General features: G+C 35.6%; 1 protein-coding gene across 1 annotated transcript in view; it reads left to right on the top strand.

The window, feature by feature from the left end:
* Positions 1–276: 276 nt before the first annotated feature.
* LOC122797671 (cytochrome P450 2D15-like) overlaps positions 277–24,981 on the top strand; it is a 545,264-nt gene continuing 520,559 nt past the window's right edge. Inside the window, exon 1 of the mRNA XM_044066214.1 lies at positions 277–539. Coding sequence (XP_043922149.1) covers positions 330–539 — 210 coding nt within the window. The 5' untranslated portion in view covers positions 277–329. The remainder of the gene's footprint in view (positions 540–24,981) is intronic.

The raw sequence follows: 24,981 nt of genomic DNA, 5'->3' as shown, positions 1-24,981 counted from the left end.
AATCAGAAATTCTCTGAAGACTGTATCTTTTTTTTTGTTTTTTTTTTTAACTAATTACAACTTCTAAAGTTGTATCAAAAACATAAGTTATTACCATTAAAATAAGAGCAGATGATTCAGAAAATAGGATCTGAAAATAATTAGAGAAACAAGTAGCTATCAAGAAGGGATAATAATGCTTGTGTCCCTTTTAATATGATCTTGCTGAGAAACAGCTTGGAATACCAGAGTGCTGATTCACTTTTCCCTTTTACGTAACACGTCATTCAGGCTTGTTCTCACAGTTGTGGCAATACAGCTACAACCATTCCAGTGAACTGTTGACAAACATGGAGCTTTTGTCTATTTCCTGGTCTTTCTTGCAGCTGTTTAATAGCACAACTGTCATTGCTGTCTTCTTAAGTGTTTTTGCTCTGCTCTTTGACTTCATGAAGAGAAGAAAAGTGTGGAGCAGGTATCCTCCAGGTCCATGGGGTCTGCCTTTTGTTGGAAACTTGTTTCAGATTGGTCTACGGGAACAACATTTGCGTGTAACTGAGGTAAGCAGGTATAAATCAGGTATCATGTTTTCCAGAGAAGTGTAATTAAAATGCATTTACACTACTTATTAAAGTTGTGCAGGTGCTTTAGTATATGAGTGACACAATGTGAACATTTTCACATTAAGATACAGGGCTAACATTTTAATCAAATGAATGTTTATTCATTTCCACAATTTATAAGCTTAATGTCTGTTTTTAAAATGTTTGAGTATGCATTCTGCATTATTAATTCTGCTTAATATTTGAAAGATTTTACAGTAGAGCCAAAGACATCATTTTCATTTTAGTGTTAATTCACTCGATTTATTTGTAACTTTCAGCATGGGAAGTTTTTCATTTTCAAAATAAATGTAAGCATCATGTTTTAAAAATGTCACCCATTGCAACAGAACATTTTTCCCTGAAATATGACAAGTGTAGCTCATTTCTTTCCATTCTAGGTTTGCTTGGCTAGCAAGTCGACATGCTTCTGAAGGATCTAAAAGGCAACAAAGTGACATAAGCAGGCAGTTATAAAATAAAGGTATACAGAGTGCTGATATTTAATGTAGTCCAAAATTAGTTGTTCAACAATTTCATAAAAAAGTTAAGAAGAGAAAATGGCAGCATGTCTTCTTTCATAATGACGGAGGAGCATAATGTGACATTTTATGACAAGCAGTAGCCTTTTTTGCCATTCCCATGCAAGCCATAAATCTTTTCTGACTCATTCAGCCCCTCCCCCCAAACACACTGGCTGGAAATAATTACAATACCTGTTCAGGCAAGAGCCAAGCTGAAATGGGGTATCACCTATGTGTATTTTAGATGTTTTTCTTATTGTGTCTACTTTCAGTCCCACATCCACATCTGATGTACATTGATATCAGTATTGGCATGCCATGGATGATCTGCCTCTGCATGCCTCAGTGACGTGTGATAGGGCTGGGACCCTACTGTATCCAAAATGGGCTGCAGTTCTTGCAATGATCCCCTACCTCCCCATTGATGTAGGCAAGATGACAAAATTGCCTTTTCATTACACCACGTTGCCCCCAAGCCATCTCCTCAAGGACTAGACTTGTTTACCAAACCTGGTTCTCCTAGGTCATACTCTGGGTTTCATCCCTCTGTACCACTTGAGATATGGCTATAAGTCTCAGGATGTAATAGTCTTGTGCTCTGTATCAGATTAGAAAACTAATAGTAGATTTTTATTTCTAAAATTATGTGTTAAAGGAAATCATGCATGCCATGGTTAATAGTTGCATAGGTTCATAGGTATATACTAGGCTAATGACCACCATGGCCTTTATAAGCCTAACCGTGCAACTCAACCCAGTTGTGTCCTTATGTATCCTCATGGACATTTATTAGGAAGGGGTATATTAGTTAGGAAATCTCTAGAGGTTATGTGGGGTATGCTGGTTTGGGTATTACTGCCTACATCTTTCTGTTAGAGACATGAGGGCCAGACCCATAGTGAATTTCCGAATTCCCATCTATTGGTCAAGGTTTCACTTAAATAGGGTAAGGGATGGACTCTGCTTCACATGGCCTGTTCCAGAGCATGAGGTTCCTCTGAAATAGACATTTATCTCACCTATATGTTTTATTTATATCACAAGAAAAATTTAAATTTTTGGATCTAGTGGTTCTGCTGCTATTCATTTTGTAGATCTGCAAAAGGTCCATCACAGCTGAATCCAAGAATGACTTGCATGCCAGGCATAGATCCCCTCTCAGTAACCTGTAGGAGGATGAGTATAGAGAAAGAGCTTTAAGGCAATCTGTATATGATAATGTGTTTATACCCTGAATTCTTCTCATAATGAACATTTGTGAGCATTCCAACTGCTGCATGTGTCTGGTCAGGTATATCCCAAAGAATACATTATACTCACTGATGGGTCTGATAAGCACTGAATAAAGTGGCACTATGACTTCCTTGGATCTGGATGTCATCCACTTACTTATAAGTTGGGTGACAGGATGATTTGTTTACTACCTTGGCGCATGTTGGTAAAGGCCAGATTACTGTTTACATATGTTCCAAGATCCATAACTACTGGGTCAACTATTAGGAGTATCTTATCGATGGAGTAATTAGCCCGGGTGCCAGTTTTCACAAAAAGTTATGGCTGAGGGGTACATAATAGTTAGGTTAGTCGAGCACTTGGTACAAAGCAATGCACATTAACCCACTGACAGTTTAAGTTGAAGCACAGAATGTTTTAGCATCTCAGCTGCAGAGTGATGTGCACCTTAAATATGCCCAAGCTGGCAGTAGTTTAGCTTGCAGGCTAGGATGACATAGGAGCTGTTTACGGAGAGTTAGGACTGAAAATAAATTAGGGATTTACCATCCTGTCGTGGGTGTCCTTATACAGCACACCATGTGTTGGATGGCAAGATGTTTTCTGATGTACATGGATTCACACGGATATTTGCTTAACAAAGAGAAATCTCACACTCTAGCTAGCCATTGTGGACATAAATATGCATGCATTTAAGCACAAAGAGCAATCCAGGAGCCACAGAGAAAGAACTTTAACAAATTCAAATAACTCAAATGCTTTTGTGCACTATTGTGCTTTGTCAAGTTAATTAAAAAAACACTATAGTGAAAGGCAATTTAAAGAGTCCATCATGATCGTAACAAATTAAAATTAACAACAATGGTATAAAATACATAAAAAGAATTTCAGCATCAGTTTCACGATATACAAACAATATCAACATTTTAGAGTTCTAATTTCAATATAAGTTTTAAACTATGGTTATTTCATACCTGGTATAGCCACAAAATTCTCTGAATGGCAGACATTGCACTCTACATGCTGTCCAATAGGGGTCAAGATGAATTAGATACATAGCAAAACAATACACCACAGAATGGCAGCCATGAACCTCTTGGCTTTTGCCACTCCTGCTTCCTTTTGTGCACCCAACAGCTGACGGAGCAAGAGAACAATGAAGGAGGAATAAGGAGTGATAATCAAAAAAGTGGGAGCTTAAGAAAGTACATGTACATATTTGCATTCAAAGTGTTCATTTCATGCAGCATTTTTGTTAAGCAAACAGTGACCTGGTACATTTCATCACACTTACAAAATTGTAAAACTATAATAATTAAATTAATGATATTGAAACAATTATATTAAATATAATCAAAGGTCATGTTTAGGAGCACAATTTATTTAACATTTGTTTACCAGGAAAGTCCAACTTGGAATGAAGCCAATTTTCAGCAAAGGCCCATGGAGAAACATTCCAGATGCATGTCTTTGTAATGTGGGAGGAAACCAGAGTACCCAGAGAAAGCCCACACGAGTGTAGGGAGGACATGCAGACTCCACACAGATAGCACTCCAGCTGAGAATTGAACCAGAGACCCTCTTGCTGTGAGGTGACAATGCTACCACTGCACCACTGCACCATCCGCAAGGATTTAAATCAATATGGGTCTAACTATTCTTGATGATGCTTTAAAACCTAAGAAGCCACACATTGTCATAGACTGTGTGAAATTAGGTTCTTAAGTTTCAGACTGATGGATGAGATAAATGATTTTTTAAGCAGACATTTTGCAGGGCTCTGTCTGCAGATTTTCATATCTTCCCTGAGAGCCTCTGGTAGAACTACATGCTTCTTTGGTCGTGTCTACACTGTTGAAGCAGAAACATGCTTGAATTAGACCAGAAAGGTTTGTACCTGAATAGTAATAAATAGTTGCCAAATGGATAGTTTTCATATACTCAGTAGTCTTATAACTGATTCCATCTGCCAGACTTAGTCTGACAGCTCCTATACATATGCAACATGTGTATGCATTTGATTTGCTTTGCTGTGCTTGCTTTTATGGAAATATCAGAGAATCAAAACAAGGTGAAAGACACGTTTGAAATAAAAAGCAACCTTTCTTTTCAGCTTTTCCCATTAAGGGTTGCCACAGTGGATCACCAGTCTGCAGGTTGATTGGCCGTGTAGTTTTTATGGTGTCAGATTGCCAGCCTGATGCCCAACCTTCACAGAAGGCACTTGAAATAAAAAGCAACCATATTACTAAAATAAGCATTTCAGAAAGCTCTCAAGTTTGCATTAAGGAGATACTATAACAATCCAACAAGCCTAGCAGGATCATCTGCCTGAAAATGAAGTAAATGGTGACATGCTGATATAGCAAAAAATATTTAGATGACGTTGAAATGTGTAAGAAAACTAACTCATAAAATAGCAAATAACTTTTTAGCTTTTGTAAAAGAAATGTATGCAGCATATCACACTATAGTTTTAAGAATTAAGAGTAATTCTGTTGGGTTTACACATCACATGATCATCACAATATTTCTTAGTAGTCAGAGAAAAAACTCATGTAGGTTGGTCATGCATTCAAGTTGTCTAAACCTTTACTGATCAGCATGACAGATATAATAGGTACTACAGAGCATAAGAGTCTATAGTGGCTACAACTCAGGGAAAATATTTCTTTTTCCAAGCTACTATACCTGATAATGAAGGACTGAAATCTCAGGTTGGGAGATAAGAATTGTCACATGTCTGGGAGAAAAGGAATAATGAAGGGCAGGCCATTCTTGACTTCTGTCTGACAAATGATATAATGGTAGCCAATATGTGGAACAATAGAAGAAACAACTGAAAAGGTCAAGTGAGTAATGCTGCTAAAATGAAGTTCAACCAGACACAAAGGACCAAATAAAAAAAGTCCAAAGAGAGCTTTAAACCACTGTATTTTAACATAAATGCATATAGTATAATAAATGTTAAAACCTATAATATATACATGCACAATCTTGCAAGTACGGCTCTTCCTCAAAAGCTAAAAAAACACATATTCTCAGTGACAAAGATTAAGTAACATTCACATGACAAGTTCAGCAAATCACAGAAACAGAAATAACAGAATATAAAAGGAATGCATATAAACATGCAGATTTTGACCTAGGCTAAATATGCCAGCACGTATTAAAGCCAATGTATGTCTTTGTTTCAGAGGATCAGTTGTTTCACCTACATAAAAGACCCAACAATTACAGACAACCAAGTATATGACCTATTCAGTGCAAGTAATAATCTCTGATGTTAAAGACCTTATATGTATTTCAGCAGCAAATGACTTGGTTTTAACAATATACAAACAAATTACACAAGTTCCATATGGAAAACAATTGCTGCTTAACATCAATTTCTGCCTGCTTGTGCAATGGCAAATATATTCTCTGACTGTCATAAATAAAAACAATGGCTGAAGTTAGCATTTTGGAAGTAGGAATCTCATTTTTTCTGCCTTGGGTGAGAGGTGCTGAAAGGTTTCTCTACAAGGGAGAAGTTATCATTCAGATACAGTTGATAAAGACTCAGTTTGCATCATACTTAGTATCTAGCACAACTTTCTCATGAAACATGTACAGTTAAGATAGGGATTGAGAAAAATCAGTAAGCTTCTTTGCTTAGAAAAAGAACAGTGCAATACACCGCATGTAAAGATCTGTTTGTTTACCTAGTAAGAGTTGTATTACTTGATTGTCAGCTTGGAAAGAGGAAATCCAAATGCCTTTCATGCATAGGATGATAGCGAAATGTATCTATTCAAATTTATTTGTGTGTATTGAACAAGGATAGGACTACCAGCAATGTGCAGAGTGGTTTGTCTCCAGTTACCTGCAACAGTTGCAGATTAGAATTGTCATACTTATAGCATCAGTTACTATTCCTATCTTCAACAGTAAACTTTACCACAGTTGGTACACACAGAGCCTTCAACTGTGATTAAAGAAAAAAGTAGATATAGCAATATCTGCTCGGTTACATAAACTGAAACTATGCCTGTTTTGAATGAAAATAGTATACAATTAAGCCATAAAACAGATGCAGCATAACATTTAATGAAACATGTCCTGAATGCTAAAAAGCAAAACAAAGAGTTACATGCAACTGCTAACTTTATTATAAAAATAATTTTAATTCTTCACTTAGGGAGATACTAGAAATATAAAGTTTATATATCATACAAGAAAGCTTACTAAATCAGTGATTATGGTATTGAAGTGAAAAATCTTTTTAATGGTGAGAGATTAGAACAAAGGCTTAAATACAGGACTATATATGTAATAAATGATGAAAACAAATAAAAATAAAAGCAATTATTATCTGAAAAGTAATCCAATATTTCTAGATGCCTTTAATGTTATGTTATCATTGGAATCGGTCAATAAAAAGTCAGGCAGTTAGTAGCAGTATATTATAGAGTAAAAGCTAATGTATGATATAGGTGTCTTTGTAAACAATATCCGGCTACTTACTATAACTTTGAGCAAATAAAAGACCAGTGGTAGAAAGGACACATAGCAAGATCCAGAAGACAAGCTTCTGAATTGATAGTGGAAGTTATGTAAACGTCCAGAGCAAACTGAAAATCACATAAATGTAACAGAATTTCACAACCATCTGATATGGTCTGGAAAATTTATAGTTAAGAATATATAAAATAGAGTTGATTATTTAAACTTATAAAGGCTAAAGGGAAGTATTGTCTTTGATAAAAGTTACATATACTGACCCAAGTTTATAGGGATGAAGTTTGCTGAAGAAAATTCAGTTATAGATCAACAGAAATATCTTGAAAGCAAATCTTTTGAAAAAGTGGTTATAAAATGTGACACTGTATTTAAAGAAGAAATGTATTTATTTATTTATTTATTTATTTACTTATTGACATCTGATTACCAGGAAAGTCTGACTGGTAGGAGCCCATTTTCAGCCGAGGCCCGGCCAGAAGAGTTCCAAAGTAAAGTAAACCATTTTACAAATACATTTTTACAATCTCCAGAAATAATAGAAACACATCTACAGATTAAATAATTATACCAAATTAACCAGTTTATAGATAAATTAAAGATAAGTTAGTATAACACAAACAGAAACTGCAATATGAAGTAAAAGGAAAATAAGTCTTATAGATGGTATATTTAGAGAGAAAGTCAGGACAGAGAAATTGATAGAATGAAGAAAGTGAGTGAAGAAGGAAGATGGGTAAGTAAGGAGTTTAAGGTATGAATAGGTACTTGTTCACATTTAGGGATATAGTTTATCCTGGTGTCGAGCAAGAACAGAGACATATTTTGGCTAGAAAGTCTTTCAGAATAGTTTTAAAGGATGAGAGGGTGGAGGAAGGGTATTGACCTGATGGATACAGGCAAGGAGTTCCAGGCCTCAGCAACATGGTACAAGTACAGACAATGCCCATCAGATTTGACAGGTTTGTGGACAGACAGGAGTTTTAGGTTACTGGATAGTAATGACTGACTGGAAACACAGTACTGTACAATGGTATTTAGTGCCTGACAAGCAGGTGGATGCTGGATAATTCCCTAGGTAGTAAGAAGCTTTATATATGTTAGCTTATTTAGGCTTTTGAGTGCTATACAGTGGTAGGTTCTGAAAGGGGTATTGGCTGCAAAGTTGGCAGCTTTGTTATAGCTTTGTGCAGGATTTGATTTTTGTGAGGCCTGGAGATTAGTAGGGATGGGAGCACCATAAAAAAATTGTGGAGAAGAGATAAGTAGTGGCATGTGTAGTTTTAGCTGTGTTGGTGAGAACGTTTCTGGCTCTGTAAAGCATCCCTAGTTTTTGATAAATTTTTCTTATGTAATTTTGTGTATGCTATCACCCCTAATAATTTACTATGAGAAGTAACATCAGTGGTTGCATTATTGAGAGAGGACTTTATTTTTTTTTTTCCACAAGAGAGGAATTTGGGGAAAAATGTAGTGGTCTGTTTTTGTGGAGGCTGATTATGAGTTGTGAACTACAAAGTCATGTTTCAGTGGCTGTTAAAGCTGCCTGAGTAATTTGTCGGATTTGTGCCATATTGTCAGATGTGCAAATGACTGTGGAGTCATCTGTGTACTCTATTAGGGAGATCTGTTGTGTGGATGTGTGGAGGGTGTTGATGACAATGTTAAAAAGGGGGGGCAAAGATTGAGCTTTGCGGTACACTGATGGTGACTGGGAGATATGGAGAGAAGGTGAAGTGCAATTTTACTGACTTACACCAACTGGAAAAATATGTTTTGAACCATAGAAGGGTGGAGTGAGAGAGACACTGTGAGGACATTTGAAGTAGAGGTTTACTAAGACAAACTGTGTCAAAGGTTTCAGAGAAGTCTAGCAATATGCAGCAAAGTAGTTTTCAGTTTTCTATACCTTTATTGACAGTATATGTATAGGTTAGAAGTGCATTATTAGTGCTGTGGGATGGATGGAAGCCATGTTGTTTGGGCGATAGGAGTTCTTTGTGCAGGAGATAATTTAGCAATTGTTTTTATACATTTTTTAGTATTTTGGAGAGAGTGGATAAGACTGCTATAGGTCTAAAGCTAGTAATGTCTGTTGAATTTCATCCTTTGTGCAGAGGGATAATGTGTGACTTTTCTTAGAGAGAGGGAATGTGGAATTCCTGGACTGACATATTTATAAGGCTTGAGAAAGGATAAGCAATATTTTCTGCTTCTTTTTAAGGTATCAATGTGAAGGTCATCGACTGAAGTACAGCATGGTTTGAGTTTGTTTAAGAGTAGTTTTATATAGGATGAAGGTGAAAGTGGATGTGGTAATACATAGCTGTCCAGCAGGGCTGGGATTAGATACCAGGGAATCCTTGGTTATAGGTGCTTTACTGTCTGTGAAATAAGAGTTTAATTGTATTGTGGTTCAAGTGTAAGTTATTGGGAACGGGATTGGGATGAATTTTTAGCCAAGATTTCTTTAATGGCTGTCCAGAATTTTTAGGGTTGTATTTCCTATTATTCTAAAAGTTATTATAGTATAGTTTTTTATCTTCATTTCTTTGCTTTTTAGTATAATTATGAAACATTCTAAAGTTTTCAAGATATTGTGGTGTTTTATATTTTTGACATTCAAACTGATTTACTGAAGGAAATACTGATATGTTTCATTTTCTATTAGATGTGATACCTAATTATTTTAGACTTAAATCATTTATTTCTACTAATTTTAATGCAGTAAAGAGGTTACCTGTTACAGAACTACTGATACTCTTTGATGTATCTGATCTTGTATTGATATTAAATTTTATGAAAAATGTATCTATGTACAACGCATCAATTAAACACCACATTGCAAAATATGTAACTTTGAACTGAGTACATGAATGTGCCTTACCTTGAAAGGATGTTTCAAAATAGCTTAGTAAAAAGGTCTGCTGTATTATTTGAGATGATGCATTATGTGCCAGACATGAGTTCATATCAACAAGGTCTAGAGATATAGTCCATTTGCACAGTCATTCTATAATACTAAAATAACACATTTTTCTACCATGATCAAATGTATTTCTTCATTGCACTTTGCTATATCCTAACTTCAGGCCTTTGTATGTGCAAAAAAAATCCTTTTTAAATCACTTACATTCTAAATCAGGTAATTTCTCCATTAATTAAATAAATGTTTCATTTAGTTTTCCAACCTTTTAGGACCAAATTTTTCTAATTCTTTCTATTAAACATGATACTTATATACTTAATATTACTTCCTTCTTACTTTAGTTATTTGCTTTTTTTTTTTTATTTTTGTAATAATAGAGAAATGATAAAAACATTGATTTAAACCCATGTTATAATGCAACCCATTTGGTTTAAAGTATTAAACTTAAAATAAAAATCAAGATTACAGTGTTATAGCAAGTTTATCCTAGAATGTCTAGGTGAACAACTTAGCCAGATTGTAGACATGGTGCCTAACATGGATTAAGATGTAGGAGAGGTCAAGAAATTTGATAAATGTCAAGCAAACAATGCATCAGTACTACCCTGGGAATGTCCTGAAAAGACTGGTCTAGGCTTCATGTGGACTATGCCATTTAATTCCATGTAAAAAACTATTTTTGTTAGTCCGGCAGTTTGCACAGAGGTTAAGGCTGTGAGTAGTTCCTATAGTGCAGGTTTTGATGCCCTTAGCCCTTATTTTCCCACTGTGTGACCTTAAGTAAGTCACTTAACCAGACAATGTTTTGAGGGTAACTGGGAATATTGGGCTAGGCTCCTCAGTGGTCCCCTGTACCGAACATCAATTAACTACCTATGAACTTATAAATGCTCATTCAAATCAGATGAGTATGCATGGCATGATCTCTAATACTTTACATGGAATCAATGAAAAACTGGTACAGGTTTGGTGTGCATGATATTCCAGAATTATTAGCATTTAATAATTGATCTTTGTTCATGAGTGTAAAATTTGCAAGCATTATAAAAAGAAATAGAATTTGTCCTATCAGCATTTCACCACCCAATGCTTCAGCTAATGGTTTGGCACACAGAGATATCTAGAGACTTTAAAGAAATGGATGAACAACAGAAAATGTGAAACTGTAAAAACAAGACTGCCACAATCCTAGTTCTGTTACAGAATTACTTGTCTGATGATTTTGCATTTATTTCCCAGATAAACATGTTGATATCAAGAAGGCTAAGCTCCACAACTGACTTGTTTCTGATAGAAGGAAAAGCAAAACTCTAGACAAAACAATGGACTCAGAAAACAGGGATTCAATAATCACATAAAGCTGAGAAGTTTTAAACCTGGAGATTAAGTTTGTGTGAGTAGCTGTATTTATGGTCCTAAAGGAATCTCACACAAAACTAGGGGATTTTTTACAGGAAAGTCTCCAGGAATAGATGTTTTTCCTGTGGAAGTTTGGAAGCTAGGAGGGTAAAAAACTGATAAGATTTGGAAGGTTTTGTTTAACAGTATTTTAAGAGGAGGAGAAGCACCAACACCCTGGAAGAAAGCAGTGGTAGCTGTAATACCTAAAGAGGGTAAAGATCCATCAGACTCCACTTCATACAGGCACATTTCACTCCTAAACCATGATTATAAAGTGTTCATGTCTATAATGGCTAAAAGAATGACAAGAGTAATGTCAAAATGGATACGTATGGATCAATGTGGTTTTATGGAGGGGGGGCAAACATTTGACAATATTAACAGAATACTGATTATCCAGAGAGAACCAGAATGTAAGAAAATACCATTGTTGCTGGTGGGACTTGATGCAGAGAAAGCATTTGACAGAGTAAGATGGGACTTTATGAGCATGGCAATGGAAGCATTTGCATTTCCTGAAAAAATTATAAGGTTTATTAGGAGGATATGTGAGGGATCGGAGGAGAAAATTAAAGCAAGTGGAGTCCTCTCTGATAATTTCTGTTTGAGCAGCAGAACCAGGAAGGGGTGTCCTATTTCCACTCTGTTATTTGCATTATATTTAGAACCACTGGCAATGAAAATAAGAGACTCAGAAATTCAAGGATATAATTGGTATGGTAGTCAAGAAAAACTGGCTCTATTTGCAGATGATATTATTTTATACTGACAAAACCAGAAAGAGACATTAAAATGTTGTGGAACATTTTGAGACAGTTTCAGATCTTAGTGAAGCTAAAACAAAGGCAATACTAGTGAATTATGACCCACACACAAATTGGTTCAGCAATGCCCTTATTTATGGTGACATGATAAAATGAAGTATTTAGGAATATGGATTAAAATGATTCTGGTGTGGTAGCTAAGGATATATAGGAAGAGATTAAACAAAAGATAACAGAAAAACTGAGAAAAGTGAAACTTTGTTATATGGATATGGATAGTAAGATACAAGCAGTCAAAATGTTTTTAGTCCCTTTAGTCTTATACACAGGTCAGACATATTTGTATCACATAGAGGAAAAGTTGTGTATAGCAATCAATAAAAAACTGAAGGACTTTATCTGGGAGGGGAAGCTGGCAAGAGTCAAGTGGGATAATCTGATTCTTCCAGTAGAACAGGGCAGAGTGGGATTACCCAATTTGAAGGGGGTATTTCTGAGTTACAAAGTTAAGGCTCCAATACATAGCACAAGCAGAAAGCTATAATCTAAAGTGGAAAGGGATGATGTTGAAATGGTGGGGGGGGGGGTCAATAAACAAGGAGAGACTGGATTTTGGATACAGCCCTTTAATGAGAATAACAATAATCATACAGAATATTATATCCATAAAGTAGCAGAAAGTATCATAAGAACTAAATCAACACAGGAATGGAGAAAGGAGATTCTACTGATAGGGATGACTGCAATTAGGGATAATAAACAATAGGCAAGAGGGGGCTGAATTTATTAGAGAGAACTGACAAAGGAACCAAGGTATTGGAAGCAAATAACTAGAGAGGGAAAGATGGTAGAATGGGAAGACACTAAGAATTTATTTGGACTGCAGGTTAGAGATTGCGTTCAATGTCAAGGATTGATATTAGAGTATAGGCAAAGAGAAAGAAATGGGGGGGTCCTAAATGATAGGTAGAGTTTTTAGGAGAATCTAGAACAGAAGCTGCCATTAAAAAAGGAATGGTTAGGGGAGGATAACTATAAGAATCAATCAGAGGAGGTTGGAGAGGATTGGGAATTAAGACTGCATAAGCAATAAAAAGAACAATGGGAGGATATATGTATGTCTCCCAAATATGCAACAAAATCAAGATTATTTAAGATTTTGGTTTGGAAATGTTTTACATAGATATTTTTATACCCCGAATAGACCCCAGAGAATTTTTACTCATGTAGATATTGCTGGAGATGTGACAGGGATGAGAGGTAATTGGGAACATATTTTCTGGGAGTACAGTGAGTTGGTGGACTCCTGTGGGAAGCACTGTCAGAGATGCTGGGTGGGCAGATTGGTGTGAAGATGGAGATGATTTTTCTGAGCTATGATACAGAATTGGAATTATCTAGACATGGTATGGCCTTATATATATAATATTCAATAATATTCTATAAACGATTTGTGGATGACTTGTTCCTGCTGTAGGATGGGAACCAAGTAGAATTAGAGAGGTTCTTTCATGAAGCAAACACTAATACTAGTTTTCTGAGCTTTGAAACAAAGATGTCAGATAAAGAAATTAATTTTCTTGATGTTAAACTTATCAAAACAGAAGAGGGGGAGATTACCAGTAAACTATATAGAAAGGACTGTCATAGAAACACAATTTTACATAGAAGTATGCACCCCGGACACATGTTTAATAATGTAGCTAAAGGACAGACACTGAGGGTGTCTAGATTAACAGCGAATGAAGAAGATTTTGAGCATGAAGTGGTAGACCTCAAGCAAAGATTTAGAGAGAGAGGTTACGTAGATGAATGTGATGTTTTGGTATGACAAGGCATCAAATTAAGGGACACTGTCGGTAAACCATATTTTGCCAGAAGGGTGGAAGATAATATAGTTAGCTGACAAGGAAAAAGAAAGGTAGTAAGAGTTCCCACACATTATTCCAGTAATATGTCCATTGTGACAGGAATAATTAAGAAACATTGGCCCATTCTAAAGCATGATGCTAAGATAAAGGAGATAGTAGGTGAAGACCCTAGCTTCTCTTTTAATAATAAGAAATCTCTAAAAAGACACCTATGCTATCATAGAGATGGTAAGGTAGAAAAGGAAGGAGAAGCAGCATCAACAAAAGGAACTATACCATGTAGAAAATGCAACCAATGTAAATTTATAGACACTAGCAACACTTTTTCGCATCCTGATACCGGCAGAGTATTTACATTTAACGTACAGGCTACTTACCACACTAAAAATATTGTGTACATAGCTGTATGTGATATTTGCTCAAATTGTTATGTAGGCAAAACTAACAGGGAACTTGATTTAGGATACGTGAACACCTTCTACAAATTAAAAATCAGAACCTCACAAATGCTTTAGCCAAGCATGTTAAGAACACAGAACCAGGACATGCATTTAGGTACCAAGCAATAGAAAAGATAGAGGAAAATGAGAGAGGGGGTGACACCATTAATAATACAGAAACATCAGAGACATGCTGAATTATTAGGCTAAGGGCTGATAGAGGCTCAGGCCTTAATGAGAGAATTCCTTTAAAACCAATACTTAGAAACAGACCTTTGGCCAAATAGCATAATAAATTATTTTATAGTTATTTTTGTGTATAAATTTTAATGATTATTCAAGGTTTTGGGCTAGTATTTATATGTACACTATCTAATATATATTATGTATTTTTATGTATATTTATGAATTAATTCATTAGTTAAGCATGAACTAGCAGCTAATATATATGTAAGAAGTATTAAATTCAGTAAGTAGTGGATGTTTTAGATGTAATGAGTATAATTAGACAGCATTGTTAGATGCTAATTAAGTAGTTTGAGTTAACGAGTCACCTATATAGGCTGGGCTTGCAAGTTCATATGTTATGTAAAGGTCTGAGGAAGTGGTGTGACAAGCACTACAAAAGTGCTTACCAACATTAAAAGCTTGTTTTTATCATATATTGCATTTCTTCAGCCTCAGGTTTGGATTGTTGATATACTTTGTGACAATACTTTTCATTTTTGGAATATCTTTTACAACTCATTAATACCAACCTTAACCTTAAAGAACTTTGATGGTACGGTCTTATGGTGGCTGCCAAAAAAGCATTTACTAGAAAATGGAAATCAAAATCTAAACCAGCTATACCAGCAATAGTGAATATAGTAACAGAGATAAAACAACTGGAAATGAGATCTTTTAAAAAGGTAGGAGCAAACTACATAGGAAAAAAATGGGAATTGTGGAAACAATACATGCAGAGGAAGAATAAGGTTAATAAGAAGGAATGACTTAAATGAGCTATATAATGTTTGACTGAAAACAATTGGGTAGATTACAAGAGATGTATAATGTTTGCAACTGTGAATGGGTCACTATGGTTTGTGATATAAAATGTTTGCAACTAGGATTGTGTTGGTGTGTTTTGTTTTCATTTATATAAATTTATGATTGCTTATGTCATAAGTGATGGTTTAATAAAGATGTTTCTTGTTTTAAAAAAGGGCAGGAATTGAGTAATTTATGTAATGCTACTTAGGTTACATGATATATAGCAATATATGTGTAGCATAATGTTTGTTAATTTTAACTTGTTAATACAGTTTGATTACTTTTACATAAATGTCAATTTGCCTCTGTCAAAAGTGTTAGTTCAATAAAAGTGTTTAACAAAAAAAAGAACTAAGAGATGTTCAGGCATGTTATATTGTGCTCACTGGTCATTATGTCAACATGAGGAACAAAAAAAAAAATATGTGGCTCTACAAATAGAAACAAGAAAAAAGCATCTCCATAAATTCACAAATAGTAACAAAACCAATGGAATTATGCACTAGTGATATAAAGTAGTAAAGGTACCTGACAGCAGAGGCAGGGAGAATAGGTGTGCCCAACCTGGAGAGAAGGAGGAAGGGAATATACATGCTTGCACCAAACTCATGTGGTTCGATTTTCATGTTGAATTAGGTAAACAACTGTGCAGTGCTGCCTGAGTGTGGATGGGGGTGTTCTTTTGACATGAACCCCTGCTGAAGTGAGGGGTAGTACAGCAATGGTACCCACTGCACAAGTTACCCGCAAGGTGTTATTCGACAGGCCCTCATCAGCAGCAGAATGATGCTGCCCCAGGGTGTCTCCATGTCCCCATTAGTAAAAATGTTGTTGAAGAAAGTCCAGGGGTGGGGGGGGGGTTTGCTAGACTTGGCAACTGAGGAGAGACTTGGGGAGTAACTGACGGTCAGTTGTGAGGGAGCCAAAAACACAAAGGTTAGGAATTTGCAAGTCAAGTGCTAAGATAGCTAAAGTGCCTATTCTTAGTAAAATACATCAATTAATCTAAAGTGAAACCAATTAAAGTGTGATCTAAATAAAATGTTCAGTTTTAATGATTTTTTTTTTGTTCTAAGAAAATACATGGGAATATGAACACTTAACATTCTGTTTTATTAATAAAGCAGACAAAACTCTGCTCTGGCCAATCTACTAGAACTACAAGTTAAACTAGACAACTTCACTCTAGCGACAAAAAATAATTAATCAACGTCACCAAGACCAACAACACATCAGGGGGACTCCCTCTTCCCTAACTATATAAGCAAAATTTGGAACACCCTACCAACTGCTATTACCTCAGCAGGCTCAAAGAATGCATTTAAAAGACTCCTGAAACAGCACCTAAAGCAGACATGGATATGTACATGTTCCCCACCTGGCTGACTCACCCCCCACCCCACCGCCACCCTCTGCCCTTAATCTTGCCCTCTGACTTCAGATTCATCACCAAAAGAATGCAACTTTCTAGCTTCCTTCCAGTTCCACCTCTATTTCTAACCCGTTAGTCAATACCTATATGTCACTGCTAGGACACTCTGTTATCTATCTGCTAAAAAACAAACAAAAAGAATGCCTTGGACCACGGTCTTCTCCTCTATAGTATCAAACACCAAAATCACATTATTCACCAAGAAAAATAAAATACATGCCTACATACAGGACTTCATCAGACAACCATTTTTGACTTGAAAAGCCCTTTAAATAATCTCTAAGTCACCTGTTTAATTGTTAATCCAATGAAATACATCTCCTTCCGTTCAAACTGACAAATCTCCCTTTACATCTCATGAATATTAATGCCTACTCTCTGAAAGTGTCTTGTGCTAAACTTGATCATTCCACATCATTTATTTATATAAATAATTTGAATTAAAATAAATATGATAAACATTCATAAATAATTTACTAATAAATTACTGTAAAACATCTCATTAATAATATCTTAAATAAATTAGTTTAAAAACTCGGGTATGTGAAAACTATGTATTTATTTCTTGTGTGTGTGTGTCAATGAAGATTTCCTTAAACCTATGTTTCATATGTATTCTACCCCCATCTGGTGTTCATTTTAAAGAATTACATGCTTGAGTTTATCAAATGTTATTAGCCTTTAATTTCAACAGAGAAGAAATTGATATAAAATCATTCATTCCTGGTTTATTTCCTGCATCGAGGTTGACCTGCCACCAAAGCTCCCTACTTTCTAATATTTCTTCCCACAGGCCCCCTCTAATGTCTGGTTTAACTTGATCCAGAACAAAAAATTCATATTTAAATTTAATGCAGGAAATAGAATGCCTATACAATGCATTTGTGTTTTTCTTTTTTGTGATATCATAAGAATGTTCGTATATCCTTCTTTTCAGTTGTCTTTCTGTCTTCCCTACATAAAAAGACTGACAGGTCTGACAGATAACAAGATACACGACCCCTCTACTATCACAGTTAAAAAAACCTTTACTGCCTAACCATCTCATTCTACTTTCAATATATATACTTCTCCCCTATTTATAATGTACGAACATTGGTGGCACCTGCCACACTTATATGTTCCTACTTTATTTCTATTCCCTTTATTTTTACTATGTCCATTCCTTTCCATCAATTTTTTTAGGCTACAAGAGTTTCTATAAACTACTTTTGGTTCCATTTTGGTAATCTCTTCCAAAAGCGGAGAATTTATTCCATTCCCTATTTAAAAATTCCTTTACTTTCCTATTGGAAGCATTGTATTCAACTACTAAACTTCTTTTGTATGTTTGTTGATCTATTTTGTTCTTGTTGACGTCATTTTGATTCTCATTATTGACCCTCTCCCAAAATTGGCTTAAATCTCTCCTGCCTTCCTTTTTCCACTTCATTCCTTATTTTACTAATAAATTCTGCAGGATAACCACGTTCCAAGAACATTTTTTCTAAAACTTTACACTCTACTTCGAAATCATAGTCCCAACTGGTCATTCTAGACCCCTTGACAAATTGCCCCTTGACAATATTCTTTTTACTGTGCAGGGGGTGGGCACTATTATAGTGCAAATAGGAATTTACATAAGTCTCCTTTCTATGCACTTTAGTTTCATATTTTCCATCTCTTTTGTATAACTCTATATCTAAATATTTTAGTGTTTCTAAACTAGTAGAGTATGTAAATCTCAAGAAGTTAGTAGTTCCACTAATATATTCAAAAAATTCTAAACATTGTTTTATTAAAATGGGAAGAAAAATACGTAATTAATAGTGAATATAAACAATACTGGTTGACATACCACAGATTTTTGGATGATATAGTGTTATTTTGGATAGGGGGGTTTGACAAATTTTTAGAATGTAGAATGTAGAATGTAGAATACATATGAAACATAGGTATAAGGAAATCTTCATTGACACACACACACACAAGAAATAAATACATAGTTTTCACATACCCGAGTTTTTAAACTAATTTATTTAAGATATTATTAATGAGATGTTTTACAGTAATTTATTAGTAAATTATTTATGAATGTTTATCATATTTATTTTAATTCAAATTATTTATATAAATAAATGATGTGGAATGATCAAGTTTAGCACAAGACACTTTCAGAGAGTAGGCATTAATATTCATGAGATGTAAAGGGAGATTTGTCAGTTTGAGAGATGTATTTCATTGGATTAACAATTAAACAGGTGACTTAGAGATTATTTAAAGGGATTTTCAAGTCAAAAATGGTTGTCTGATGAAGTCCTGTATGTAAGCATGTATTTTATTTTTTCTGGGTGAATAAAGCGTTAATTTCACTGGCTCTGTGATTTTGGTGTTTGATACTATAGAGGAGAAGACCGTGGTTTGTTTGTTTATTGGAGTTTTAGAACTGCCGTTCTGCTGAATTACTTGATCTATCTGCTAAACTTTAGTTTTCTCTTTACACCTCTACTCTTACTTTATACTTGAGCTACTTACGCCTCCTGCTTTTCTTACTTAACCTGCTATCAGTTTCCCATCCCTGTCTCTTTTCCTACTACTATACTCCCTACTATGTCTAATATTTGCTCTTTTTGTTGCTATACTCCCTACTGTGGCTGACTTGTTCATATCTCAAATGTATAAAGCAAAAAATGCAACCCCTACTAACAATGTTCACCATTATGTAATGCCTCCACCTAAAACTGTAAAAGATGTGTTCAGTCTATGTTTGTTTGTTTGCTTGTGTCTTTCCGCTTTTTCCCGGTTAGGGGTCGCCACAGCGGAACTCCGGTCCCCTAATGATTGGTAGAAGATTTTTATGTGCCGAGTTACCAGCTCTGACTCACAACCTTCAATGAAGGTACGCCCCTTCACGCATGTCTCCACACAGAAGACGCTTTAGCTGAGAATCAAATGCATAATGTCTTGCTGTGAGTCGACACCGCTACCAGTCTATGTAAATATATTAAATCTTAAGCTTCAATGCTATGTCACTGGTCAGTGTTAAGTTTGGTACTATCTATGTAAATTTGAATGCTTCTGTATTCACCTTATATTTTGTTTAAAATTTAACTGTGGAGCTTTTCTCCCCGGGCCTCCACTGAAAATGGACATGCATCCAGTTGGACTTTCCCAGTCAACAAATGTAAAATAATAAATAAATAAATAATTCTGCAGTAGACTGTTTTTTTCTTTTGATTCATCTGCGAAGGGGCATGTCAGTTAAAAAACATAATACTCACAGAAAAGGAACCAGTTTCTGAACCTGGAAAACAGAAAAAGGATTTGCTACAAAGTGACGATATTCCCATAAGCTTGCTGCCACGGATTCACTTTATAATTTTAAAATACTGAAATCTCAAATTTTAGTATCTCGAGACTATATAGATGAACATTCAAAATATCGAAACCCCAAAAGCGTGAAATTCAAAATCACGACTTTTAAATGCACCCTCCAGCACACAAACAAACATACATACACCTTCCTCCCCACACTACAACAAACCAACAAAACACACACAAACACAACAACACAAATACACACATCAACCCTACATATAAGCGTGGGGGCAAGACCCCCTGCACCCCCCACACCCCCGCTACTTATATATACTAACTCCCGAGGTCGCATTAAAAAGACAATGACACTAAACCCACCACTACATACTCTATATTCCCCTTGCATAAACACACACCACATATGTACAAACACCACCATTCTCAACACTTACACACTTACACTCTTACCTACCTACCCTAACCTACACCTAAAACTTCCCAACACACTCACATACACTCATATCCCTACCCAAAACCCTTAAAAAAACAGCACTTACCTAAATCTCCACATATATCCACACAATGGCGGGCAAACCATATCCCACAGCACACCACACCTTACAAACACAGCAAATCCCACGCACCACACCACCACAACTGCGAATTTGACACTTTGAATTCGATCAAGTGCAGTTTCGCTCAGCTGCACTTTTGGCATTTTCATCTCGAGATACTGAAATTTGAGATTTCAGTATTTTGAGATAGTAAAGTGCTTCCGCTGCCACACATCTTATAGAATTTGTAATAGAAACACCCATACCTGCACCTGCTGTAACTGATGACCATGAAGAGCCCTTTCATGTGTACCCTGTGACATAAGACATTCAGAACTTTTCAGATTTGCCTTTTGCCACCATAGCCAGATGTTCTAGTTCCACAAGGTGTCTATAGCTTCTCACCCAAAGGACTGCTAGATAGTGGTGAAACCTTTATTTTCCTTGAAAGGGAAAGACTGTGGTGTAGTTTTGGCAAAGGTCTGGTAGTCTACCTAGATCTTCTTGGTTAAAAAATGACAATGCAACCATAAAAAGAGTGACCAAATGTACACATGATGGCTTGAATTACACTACCCATCTAAGTATCTGAAACTGTTTTCCGACCATAAGTGAGTTCCTTAATTACTCATGGTAACATAAGTGCTGCTTAGTTACAAATTAAAATAAATGGCATCCATTTGCTTTTTTCACAAATTGGATGAATTCACACTACAAACACATACAGGCATAAAAAAGCAAAATCCAACTGATGGAGTATGTATGTGTATCTTACAAATAAGTGTCTGGTCTCCATGGTAAGTTACAGGCCATCTTTGCATGGCATAAAGTAGGAGTCCTGCCATTCATATTTTGTACCAGACGCAACATAACTTACTAGCCTGATGCCATGCTATTCCCTGACCTCAACTGTTATTTACAACTGAATGCCTAAGGAAAATATATTAAGGTTGCTACCTCATTTTTTTCTGCACTTTCCAGAAATGTGAACATTGATACAGCTTTGAGAAATGAAATTGAAAACTTTTGTTTTTTTTTGGTTTGCCACAGTAAACAGTGTATCAAAATTTGTAAAGTTGCTTCATCTAGACAACAGTTTTTATACAACCTTCACTTTAGTGTGATACTATTGTGTCCATAGTCCTTAAAAAAATCCAGCTCCTTTGATCATATCCAAGGGAATATATATAAAATATAGATATTTTATATATATATATATATATATATATATATATATATATATATATATATATATATAATATATATAAAAGGACACATTAGTTCCTACAGTAACAAAATGACATGCCCTCTGTAACATTTATTTATTTATTTATTTTTTATTTATCATTTGTTGACCGGGAAAGTCTGACTAGGTTCCACAGAGCCTGCTTTCAGCGGAGGCCCGGAGAGAAATGCTCCAAACATAAAATGTATATGGTGGTAGGTAAGGCATAGGCAAATATACGGAAAGGTGCAGAATTCGATTTTTTTTCAGTTATTGCTGTTTTCAAAGGTGGCAACATTAAGACATGCAAACAGCAAATCCACTTGTTTTAAACCAGTTCATATACCGTCAGACTGACTGTAATTCATCAGTCTAACTAGGGATGCTTCATCTCTTACACCTTGCATCGGCTACTGCTAGAAGATGCAACATCCAAAATGATTTTACACCAGAGTAAATCAGGATATCACATGAAAATTATTTTCACTATAATGCCATCACTTTACATCTCTAACATCCCCTTTTCTTGTCCATAAAATATGATTTACACTTAAGCCATGACTATAAGATATCCATCGTTTGTATGTTTCTATCAACAGACATTGCTTACCGAGAAAATGGAATTTAACTGTATTTCACATAATCATAGTTCTAAGCATGCTTAAACTCAAATGACATCGTGAGTTCATCTTATTACACAAAAGGGGCAACTGGTTTGTTAACGTTCCTTAAATTATTTTTACACATTTGAATGTTTTTTAAAGTGTATCTTGTGACTTTTTGTCTGGTGCCACTATTAAACTGATGAGCTTTCTAATTGATATGCAGTTATTTAACCAATTTAGTACTTGTGATACGTAAATACCCCAGAGATGATAATATTGATATGAAATGGAAAAAACTGACTCTGTTAAAATACATAGCAGTTTGTCACTCCCTGGTAAAAGGTCATGTAGTTAATGCACATTTGAGCTAGCTGTAATAAACATGCAATATGGAGGGGGACTATTTTTCTGCTGCAAAACACTAGACGGCAGTAAAACAAGAAAGAAAGCACCCACAACCCTCCTGGAGATGGACAGTCATCACTAAAAGCAATCTTGGGTATTGACTAGTACCTAAATAGTATTACATTGGATTGAAACAGCTAGGCTTAAAATGACCTCTGGATCAATAGTTTAGTAATCTCCTATAATCCTATGAAAGAGAGAAAGAAATGAAATATTTAAATACACAGTATATATATCACATATAAAATAATCATGACCTATGGTACTATAGAAATATAACATGCCTGGGTGTGAGTTATACTACATTTTATAAGGTCTGCCTTTGAAGTTGGTTACTTGGGCTTCATGCTCATGACCAAACCATACCAGGTGTGAGGAAGTCTCAGTCATACCTCTCAACCTCAAAGCATAAAAAATGTGGACAAAGCCTAAAGTAATGGGGGGGGGGTAAAGGCCCAAAAATACTCACAAATTGTAAATATTGCTCCTATAAACTTAGAGAGAATTAAATGTTTTGTGTTAGCAAATATTTTATGAAGGATACGATGTCTGAAACTCAAATATTTGTCATTATTTAGTGACTTTAATCCCTAGTGATATGCCAGAAAACCACAACTTTTACGAGAACAGATCAAAAATATTTGGCAAAAATCTGGACATTCGTGAAAATCTGTGCAGCTGAGAGGTATGATCCCAGTATATCCTGGGTCAAGTCATAGCATGTTGTTACGCTTTCTTATAAATGGCTCATAGTAAAAAAAAAAAAAAGGCTTAAGAATTTCAAAATGTATGCTACAGAACCAAATATTTTCTGGCACTAAAAATTACAGTCTATAACAGAAGAAATGAGTGAAGCATCTTTGGCATTCAGTGGTCAATCCTACCTGGTACATTTTTTTTTGGGTCTATATTAGATCATCGAAGTCAATCAGGTTCAGAAGGCATGATCTGCCTTTAAGCAATAAATGCATGCTTTCATGCAAATGCAACCCCACCACTTATTTAGCACAGAGCTCTTAAGGCCCTGCAGTGAGCCTAGGCTTCCTCCTCCCTTTCCCCAGGATGGACATGCTGATTTTGGCCAATCATTTCTATCGGCTCCCTGCATACTCTCCAGTACTCATGCTTCTAACTGAACACAGGTCATCTGAGGTGTAGTAATAGCTTTATCGTTCTGCACCATGGGATCTCAGCCTGATAGTGGATTATTGACCATAAGACAATATATTGTCCAAACAGACATGAGAATAAATAAACTAAAGTAAGGTAAACAAAATAGAATGGGTGACGTACAGCAAAGTCCCATGCATACTGCATTATGTGCTATACTTTAATGGTGATCACATCAGAGAAACACAGATCATTATTGTTGTATAAATTCATTAGTTTTCTGACTGTGTCACCTTTTCTCTGATTACATACATACCTTGTTAGTTTTAATATAGTGTACACTAAGATACATAAAGAATTACTGCCCTGCTGTACAGTGATTGTACAGATAGGCTGTTTACTGTGCCATGGCTCCTTACAGATGTATAAGTGGAGAGTGGTGTGCAGCAATCATGCAACAAAATTGAACTGGATAGAGCACAGTCTATATACTGAGCAGAGTAGCAGGCAATACTTTAAGGTAGGAGCTTTGTATAAGTAGATCCTTTTGTATGTCCAGCATAGTAAAGTAAAGCAAAGCTATGTGTTCTGCCCAGCCATTGTTGTGCCATGGAATGCAGTGCAATTTGGGACAGAGTGGTATAGCCTACCAGGATAAACATCTCATAAAATTGCATCAAACAATTTTTGGGAGGGTAGCACACATGTAGCCAGCCAGATCAGCATCATGAAGAGATGAAAAAGATTGGATATGGGACACTAGGAAAGTAGGTAGACAGCAAGTAGAAAGAAATACACAAGTAAAACATATAAGAGAGATCACAGGGTAAGGAGAAGGGAAGGACAGATCCCTTCTTTATAAAAGCAGAGAACAGGTGTGGGAAGCAAGCCAAAGAAAATCAGGACATGGAGAGAAGGAGAGGAGAATGTGTGAGGGGAGCACACAGACATAAATCAAAACAGATAAAAAGGTGTGTATGTACGCATGATATTGGGGTGACAAGAGCTGGGCACAATACATACAGAAGGCTGACAAATGGTGATGGGAAGGATTGGGCTACATATATTGTATCAG

The sequence above is a fragment of the Protopterus annectens genome, chromosome 1.part0 (assembly GCF_019279795.1).
Source record: "Protopterus annectens isolate FY-2018-M chromosome 1.part0, PAN1.0, whole genome shotgun sequence".
NCBI lineage: Eukaryota > Metazoa > Chordata > Ceratodontiformes > Protopteridae > Protopterus > Protopterus annectens.
The sequence above is the reverse complement of the archived record's forward strand: the minus strand, read 5'-3'. Positions and strand labels throughout refer to the sequence as shown.